This window comes from Ctenocephalides felis, unplaced genomic scaffold (assembly GCF_003426905.1).
Source record: "Ctenocephalides felis isolate EL2017-DRISC unplaced genomic scaffold, ASM342690v1 CF-g0.4_SCAFFOLD_01170, whole genome shotgun sequence".
Classification (NCBI taxonomy): Eukaryota; Metazoa; Arthropoda; class Insecta; order Siphonaptera; family Pulicidae; genus Ctenocephalides; species Ctenocephalides felis.
This window is the reverse complement of record NW_020537324.1, coordinates 36235684-36245321: the sequence shown is the minus strand read 5'-3', so window position 1 is coordinate 36245321 and position 9638 is coordinate 36235684. Positions and strand designations below refer to the sequence as shown.

General features: G+C 29.9%; 2 protein-coding genes across 2 annotated transcripts in view; both read left to right on the top strand.

The window, feature by feature from the left end:
- LOC113367168 (sodium/potassium/calcium exchanger 2-like) overlaps positions 1-1405 on the top strand; it is a 52681-nt gene extending 51276 nt beyond the window's left edge. Inside the window, exon 7 of the mRNA XM_026608798.1 lies at positions 1092-1405. Within this exon, the coding sequence (XP_026464583.1) occupies positions 1092-1405 (314 nt within the window). The remainder of the gene's footprint in view (positions 1-1091) is intronic.
- A 1037-nt stretch (positions 1406-2442) lies between these two features.
- LOC113367167 (calcitonin gene-related peptide type 1 receptor-like) overlaps positions 2443-9638 on the top strand; it is a 30968-nt gene continuing 23772 nt past the window's right edge. The window contains exon 1 of the mRNA XM_026608797.1: positions 2443-2554. Coding sequence (XP_026464582.1) covers positions 2443-2554 — 112 coding nt within the window. The remainder of the gene's footprint in view (positions 2555-9638) is intronic.

Sequence of the window (9638 nt, the reverse complement as noted above, 5' to 3'; positions counted from 1 at the left end):
AAAGTGAAAAAAAAATTCGTGCACGTTTTAGCCCGCAATTCTGAAACCGATTATGAAAATTCAAAAAACCGTTAGAAAGTTTCTTTGTAATTTGAAAAAAAGTGTTAAACTTTTTGTCCACATTTAAGTTTATCCTACCGAACCAATTTTAAAAAATCAAAAACTGTTCGAAAGATATTAGTTGGGAATGATACTGATTAGTTTTAGGTGAAAATCTACCGAGCCGTTTTCTTGTAATTAACTGTTGAAAAAAAAATTAAGCCGATTTTTATGAAACTTTTTTTGGCGATATACATCATGGTCTTATAGAACTTACTAAAATATTACGGCCTTACGACATGTAGTTTAATTTTAAAAATTCATCAAAGTTTGAGAAAAAAAAAAGTTTTTTTGACGTTTGTTAAAATTAAAATTAGACGATTTACTTGGTATAATGATAGAATACCTGGTCTTATTAAACATACTGAACCATTAAAGTCCTACGGATACTGGTATAATTATAAAAAATGTTGATTTTTGAAAATTTGCTTTAAGAAATTACGTGTTCGTTCGTTTTCAATTATGTGTATTAAATCTACTCAAAATACTTTCAATCACTCAATTAATTTATTTTTTATTGATTAAGTCGATTATTTACATATATCGGGAAGTTTATGTAAGTTACCTTAAGGCTAAATATCAAACCAACTAGTTTATAAATATTCTATATATGAAAATAATTTTATTTTTTTAGGCTTGCGTGTGATTTTTTTACTGAATACTTTTTGCCATTAGTAGTTTCTCTTTTTTGTGAGTACGTTTAATCTATTATATGTTGAGGTATCTACATCAACATATATTTATGTATTTATTTGATTCGTATTTACTTTCTTTTATCTTTCATTTAGAATATAATTCTGGTTTTCCTGACAGGAGTAATAAATAATATTACCTCATTAAGCATTTCTTGGTCAATATAACAGGAATTGCATGTAAAAGGATTGTTTAGTTGATCTTTCTAAATAGCGCTAACTTTTTTCTAAATAGAAAATAATAAATCATATTTAGTTTTCATACAATTACTGCACTACATTCATATTTATCATTTTCAGGAAAGGGTGGCATGGGCGTATCGAATTCTCTCGGGGCCAATACATTGGCGGTATTGATGTCATTAGGAATGCCTTGGTTTATCAAAACCATCAAACACGGAATTGGCAATCCAGCACAAGTTTATATCGATTCCAGCGGCGTCGTTTACACTATAATTGGACTACTTTTAGCAATCTGGTCATTGTTCTCTATACTTAGCATTGGTGGATACCAAATGAGTAAAAAGACTGGATTACTCTTGATGTTAACGTACTTAGTATTTGTGATCTTAGCGATATTATCCGAAATGGGTGTATTTTTTGAACAGTGCTGATACCTTATATATATATATATATATATATATATATATATATATTCTCAGATGTGTTTGTAATATATGTATTTAGATGTAAACAAAATGCCTAACATGATTATTTATTAATCGACCTAAGATTGAAAATTTATTTTAATTAAAAAATAAAAAATGATTATTTAAGTTAAATATTTTTTCTGACAATAAATAGATCAGATATTTGAAAATTCTTTTATAAAGATTAAGTTAGCTTGTAAAATTATTTCTAGTCGTTGTATTTTTATCATCTTGTAAATAAATTCACTAATGCAAATTTGTCTTCTATCTAACAACAATTTATTAGAGAATATCCAGTGAAATTATAAAGCAAAAAATATTTATGTACATTTTATAGGCCACAATGGACATAAGGACTTGCTTTTAAAATTACAGCAACTGCCTATTACATGACTCAATAAGTCTGTAGGATAACACATAGATGATGTAGCTATGTAATTATCCATGATTTATAGGAAGCAACAACTTTGAGAAAATATATGTCAAAATGTCATAATAATTCGATGATTAGTTTACAAATTACAGACATTCAAGTGACGCTACTTTTGAGGTTTTTGAAACTATGAATTCAAAGCAATTTCATGGGTAATGTATTATTGATTTTTGTTGGGTACAAATATCATTGCTGCCAAAGTATCGCTTGATAAGTGTTATCTGGACTCTGCCCAATCGAGATAAATGGTGGAAAAGTGGTTTGCTGATGTTAATCGTGGCCATACAGGCACTGACGTTGCTGAATGCTCTGGAAGGCCAATTGTGGTGGTTACAACAGAAAACATAAAAAAGTCCACCGAATGTTTGTGGAAAACCGAAAAGTAAAATGGCCTGAGATAGCTGGCATTCTAAAAATAACAATAGAACGTGGGTGCCGCGTAAATGGGATGTAAATGGATGCCGCGCGAACTCACATTTGGCCAAAAACATAACGAGTTGATGTATCGTAAGAGTATTTGGAGCTGTTTAAGCGAAACAAAACGGAGTTTTTGCATCAATATGTCACCATGGATATCACCTGGCTTTATCACTATACTTTGGAGTCGAATAGGCAGTCAGCAGTGTGGACTAATCACGATGGGGAGAAGAATGCAACCGATCAGCAGACAGGGATATGGCGTCAGTTTTTTGGGGATTCGCAAAGAATTATCTTTATCAACTATCTTGAGAAAAACTAGACAATCAACAATGATTATTAAATAACGTTATTGTAGCATTGCAAGATCGTAATCGGAAAAATGGCCTCATTTGAAAAAGAAAAACATTGCTGTTCCATCAGGACCACACACCATGTCTCAAATCCGGGAAAATAGTGGCAAAAAAAACATGAATTGGGCTCTGAATTACTTTCATTATATTCTCTAGATCTGTTCCCCAGCAACCATATCCTGCTCACAGATTTCAAAAGGATGCTCGCTCTGAAGAAATTTTTGCCAAATGATGAGATGATAGCCGTATTTTGTGGCGAAGTACAAATCGAACTACAAAAATGGTTTCAAAAAGTTTGAAGTTCGCAATAATCAGGATATCGTTTTCAAAGAAAACTATATTTTGCCAAAAAATTGGATTTTTCTTAATTATCCTACGTACTTATAGATTGCAGTGATAGTTTAATTTCAGTTAATTAAGTCAACGTGTTACAACTAACTCCAATTTTCTGTTATAACTAACCTCAGGTGTGATTTCAACTATTTTAACAATTTAGCAATCACAATTACTGCACATTATCAAAGATTGATAAATTTGAAACGAAATAACCCTAGTAGAAATCATGGCCAGATTGGATAAAAGCCGTGGCGCAATGTTTGAATCTTGCCAATATGCCAATATGGCGCTCGTTTTTAGATTTCCCATTAGATTTTCTTATATTTTATTTTTTGCTTCCATCACTAAATTCACACGAATTATACATAATAAGTTAATCGGGCATAATCGTAGCCAACCAACATTCTTATTTTGAATATTATTAAACTTGAGAAATAAGAGGTATTTACGTGGGTCAGAAAAAATCAATTTTAAATAGTTAATGTGGTCGCGAACATAGCTCTTTGGTAGCGTGTTTGATTCACACGACAGGGGTCTTCGGATCAAATCCTGTCAATGACATAGAATTTATGAAAAAATAATATGTGTAGTTAATTTGAAATCAAATAAAAATTGTATTTGTTAAATAGAATTTGAATAAAAATTAAGAGAAATAGGTATAACAGAATTCGAACAGTTGAATTGATTTAGGAGTAAGAAAAGGAATATTGGAACTTGAAAGAAGAATGAAGAAAAAAATGGTATGAAGCTGAAAGTTAAATAGAATTAGAAATTTGGAAAAGAACAAGAATTGAAGAAAATAAGAAGAAGAAGAAAAATTAAGAAGAATATAGAATTAGGATATATAAAATAGATTGAAAATGATATAAAAATTAGAATTGTAACTAAATAACAAATGTTGTAGGTGGCTAAATGCTCAGAGTAAGCGAGGCCAAATAAAAATTAAAAAAAAAATAGTTAATGTGCGCTAAATCGATCGGATTTAATAGTTTGTTAATAATTTCATATAAATTCAATATATATTGTTAATATGGTCAAGGTCGTAGCATTTTTTGGACCCACCAATATTGTTTTTAAATATTATTAAACTTAGAACGTAAGTGGTATTTACCCGGGTCAATAAAAAAGCCAATAATGTCAATAAAGTCATATGCTCGATTTTGATATATTAAATTAAAAATTTGTTAATAATAATGATACAAATCAAAATTATATGACAGTATAATTTTTTTTATAACCTGTAAAAATAATGCACCTACGTAATTTTGTATACTGCGTTTGCTTGCGGGACAGTAGCTAAGACAACATGATGCTGAGGAATTTTTTTGTGATAAAAAATAATTTAATATTGTTCAAGATCCTATCAAAAATTGCTTGTTACTAGTTACTACTATTACAATAAGCCCTTAGATTCCCTAGTTTATTTGTCTTATTCGTTGATATGGGTTATAATTATTCAATGATGTATATATCTACCTATGTTCTCACTATATAGAATAGTATATTTAGAAAAGAAGAAAGGGAATCAGAAATATTTTATTTCAACATTTAAATAATATATTTTCTGGCACAAAAAACGCTGAGCAATCGCGCTGCTTTAGCTGCGTAGAGACGAAATATCAAAGCGCGTAAGTCGCAGTCTAGCAGATAAACAATGTTACTGAACCCATAGAAATGTAAACAAAATTCATTCTCATTATTAAAGTTTCTATAAAATATCTGATAATTTGATATGCATATGTCTAATGATCATTTTTGACCACTAAATGGCAATTTTCTTGACTTTTTCCACTCGATCTCCGAAACCGCTAGACCTGCATTCTCAAAAATTTGTGCATATGTCTAATGATCATTTTTGGACGCCAATTGGCATTTTTCTTCATTTCTCAAAAATTCTACATTTTGTCAATACAAGTAAAATATTTTTTGAATTATTGAAATCGGACGCTCCGTTCTCTTAAAAACTGAATTACAATTTTTGGCACTTTTTGCCCCATATCTTCAGAACGACTGGACCTGTCTTGACCAAAAACTAAACAACACGTCTCCTTATTAATGTGAATCGAATGGTTTTTTACTTATTCAAATCAATTGAACCATGTTGATTAGTTAACAAAATCGCCGACGAAAATTTGCCGAATATGGTGAAATGTTCAAAATCTTTGGAACCTAAAGATATGATACTGTAATATAAGAATTTGCATTTTCGATTTCTTTGCGATTAACTATAACTTAAACAAATTTTTGGTCAAATGTAAAGAAGTGCAAGCATTCACTCACTTTTCCAATATGACTTGGGCACTAGAAAAAACTAGTTGGTCTTGGTATTTAGCCTTGAGGCAAGTTACATGAACTTCCCGATATGTGTAAATAATCGACTTAATCAATAAAAAATAAATTAATTTTTGAGTGAACTTATTACACATAATTGAAAACGAACGAACACTTTAACTCGGAGTATTTTCAAAAAGCAACTTTTCAAAAACCTTTAGTATGTTTATTGAGACCAAGTACTATATTGTTAAACCAAGTAAATCGTCTAATTTTAAGTTTAGCTAACGTCAAAAAAACGACTTATTTTCTCAAATTTTGATGAATTTTCTAAATTAAAGTACTTGTCGTAAGACTGCAATATTACAGTGAGTTCTATAAGACCATAATATATATCGCTAAAAAAAAACATAAAAATCCGCTTAAATTTTTTTTTCAACAGTTAATTATAAGAAAACGGCTCGGTAGATTTTCACCTAAAACTAATTAGTACTATTCCCAACTATTATCTTTCGTACAGTTTTTGATTCTTCAAAATGGGTTCGGTAGGATGAGCTTAAAAGTGGACGAAAGGTTTAACACTTTTTTTCAAATTACAAAGAAACGGCTTGTCAGATCGTCGCACAAAACTGACAAACGATAGTCCTCATCGAAATATATCAAATGGCTTTTAAATTTCTGAAATCGGTTCAGGCGTTTTTGAGAAAACGTTCATGAATGGTCTAATTTTGACAAATGCCAAAAAAACGATACCAATTTTTGCAAACTTTTACGAATTTTTAAAGCTAAACCAATTGTCGTAGGGCCGTAATACTTTAGTATAATCTAGAAGACTATAGTATCTACCGTCAAAAAGATAATAATGAAAATCGTCGAAAAAAAAATTTTTAACACATTATTACAAGAATCGATCTTTACCAAAAACTAATTAGCACAACTCCCAATCAATAAATTTCGAACGGTTTTTAAATTTTCATAATCGGTTCAGAATTGCGGGCTAAAACGTGGACGAATTTTTTTTTACTTTTCTGCTATTTATAAAGAAACGTCTTGGCTGATCGTACCACAAAAGTGGCAAACGATAGTCCTCGTCGAGATACATCGAATGGCTTTTGAATTTTTGAAATCGGCCCAGCCGTTTTCGAGAAAACGTCGATTTACGACAAAAAATCTGTTCACATACACACACACACATACTTTTTCCAAATTTGGTCTCATTCGATGCAAAATGGCTTAAAACGTCGAGAAAACATAAAATTAGCGAATCGGATTTTTTTATGAAATTATAAACTTCTCTTTCGGGAAGTTAATAAACAATGATACGCTTACTCTTTATTGTCGTTAGGTCATAGAGAAAAAAAAAGAAAACATACAGCAATCAACAGTTTCTTTAAGAATGCAACTATTCTTTTTTTTATTTTATTTTTATTGGCATCGCTTACTTGAGCATTTAGCCACCTACATTATTCTATACAATCATATATCCTATACAATCTTCAATTTTATACTATCTTCTTCATATAATCCTATTCTTCTATACTTCTTAACTTATCATCATTCTTCTTTACTATCTTCTCATTTCATCTTCTAACCACATAATTCTTCTTGTTCTATACTTCTCATTTCTTCTTCTAAATTCTTCTTACTTCAATTCACTTCTAATTCTAATTCTCCAATTTTTATACATTTTGATTTTACATACAAATCTTTTTATTACAATTCATAATTCTATTATTATTCCAAATAGTTAACATTCTTTTCAAATTCTTGCCGGAGATTCGAAATCGGAACCTCCAGCATGTGAATCGAGAACGCTACTCATGAGTTAATCCCGCCAATGAATATGACTGAATTAATTGGTTTTGTAATAAATATTTTGATTTCAAATGTTTTACTTCAATATATATTTTTATCAGATGACCATTTTTTTACTACTGGACGAATTAATTTGATTAACAACACACGTGCCATTTGCGTATGTTATTAGCTAAGTATTTGGCATCATATTGTGGTAATACAATGCGTAGCAAATTTAATCATATGGATCAATTAACAAATTAATTATCATATGTCAGGGCATATAGGATTGACATAATATAATCTCGTATTTGAACTTCAATTTATAAATTAGGTGCCTTCTCGGCTTATTCACTTAATAATATGCGCTCCGAGGCTGCGCGCTATAATCATGATGCCTTGTTCATTTAATTCGTTCGATTCATTCGAAATGTTTTCGGTTATGTGTTCGCACGCTCATATTGCGATCTGACCGCTGGAAATAGATACTTTAAAGAGTTTATTTTAATTATGGTTTAGTGACGCATAATTTTTTAAAAAGTTGAAGCTTAATCTTACAATTAGTGAAAAGTGTAATTCTCATTATTGCTGCATAATATTAATGTTATGAAATGGATGAAGGTATGATTTCTTTAAAAATAATATCCATAGTCGTGCCTTAAGACAACTTGTTGGGACTGCCCGTAATTTTTGCTAGCTTTACTTTTTTATAATTTGGAAAGAATTAATTTTTGAAAGTTTTGAAAATTTTAAGTTTTTAAAATTTTTGAAACAATATAAAAATTTTTTTAAAGTAAAACTTCTTTAGTCGCGACTAGGGTGTAAATCCGTACAAATGCAACGGAAGTGCGTTACGGCAGATAAGATAAGATAAGAGTCGAGTGCCAATGATTTGTCATTCGCTCTCGATGATATCATTTCTATACGGGTCGATTGTGATTAGTCGTCGTGAATAGAGATCTGTCGTTGTATGCGTACAAGCGTCAACGTTGTAGGCGTACCGATATCAACAAGGAAATCGATATAGATAAATAAACATTTTAAAGTTACATCGAAGTACTAATCTTGATTTAATGAAAAATGCCTGAATCAGAAGAATATTTTACCCTGTTCCTTGAAAATAATAAAACAAATTAAACATTTACACCGTGAACTAAAACGTAAGTTTATTGATTAGAAATTATGTCTATATTATTCGTAGTTTCTATAAATCTTTGAATTTATTAAAATGGAAAATATATTTTAGGAAAACAGATATTACAGCTATTCAAAGAATGAGATTATATCGCCAGCGAAAAAGTAAAAAAAAAATACGAGCAGTCAGTGAATGCATGTTAATTTTAATTACATGAAGTTCTTCAAACACAATTACATGATGAGTGAATTTGCGAAAACAATATTTATTTAGGCATTGCTTAACATAACCCACTATGTGAACGAATATTATAGAATTTATTAATCAGCAATTACTTCATTTCTCTAATGAACGTCCATTTCTAAATGATAATAACAATGACAAATTTGAAGTATTGCTTTAATTACATTATTATTTTCCAATATTATAAATATTTTTAATGCTATTATAAATATATAATTTATAATTTATCATTATATAAATGTTTTATGTAAATTTATTTTTACTTAACTTAAATTTGCTACTTTGTACAGTAGCAAATAAGTTTTACTTCAGCAAATCGCGTGTGAACCTTACGCGCATTTTAGAGACAAAATATTGAAGCGCATAACCGTTTTGCCGGTTAAACATTATAAATCTTGGTATGAAACCCATAGAAATGTGAACAACTTACTTATTAAAATCTGTATAAATTATCTTATAATTATAATATACATATGCCTATTATATGATATTATATGATATATATGATATGCATATATCTGATAATATACATATGCCTGATGATCATTTTTGACCGCGAAATAATTTTTTTTTTTAATTTTTTATGGGATTTTTCGGAACCACTGGACCAGCCTTTCCAAAAATGTAGTCAATTCTTTATTCCTTCAATACAAATAAAATGTCTTTTGAACAATTCAAACTGGACGCTCTGTTCTTTATGAATTGCCATTTATAGAAGTTTTTGCTCTGTATATTTGAAACGGCTGAATCTGCCTTTGCCATAAACTAATCAACACGGTTCCTTATTAATAGAAATCAAATGTTTTTTACTTCATTTAAATTCGGTGATTTGTACTCTCGAAATCGTGGACGAAAATTCGAAACCAAACATTCATACATACATACTGCATACTCACGCACATCCATTTTTTCTAAAGTTTGCTAAAATGTTCAGAAATCCTGAAAACGGTGAATGGTGACACTTGACTTTGTGGGGCCATCCGTGGCCGTTAAGTATACTGGTCGCTCGTAGAAGTGGTTAAGTATATAATATAAACTAGTGGGGCGCATGGCCTTAAGCAAATTGCTGGAACTTCCCGTACCAAAAATTATTATTTTTTTAAAAAGATTAGCATTGTTGAAAAAAATTTACTTCGAACATTCGATTCTTGAGAAACTATAAATTTGACAAAAAATTACTTTTTTTGAAATGTGTACTAAATTTTTGAAAAT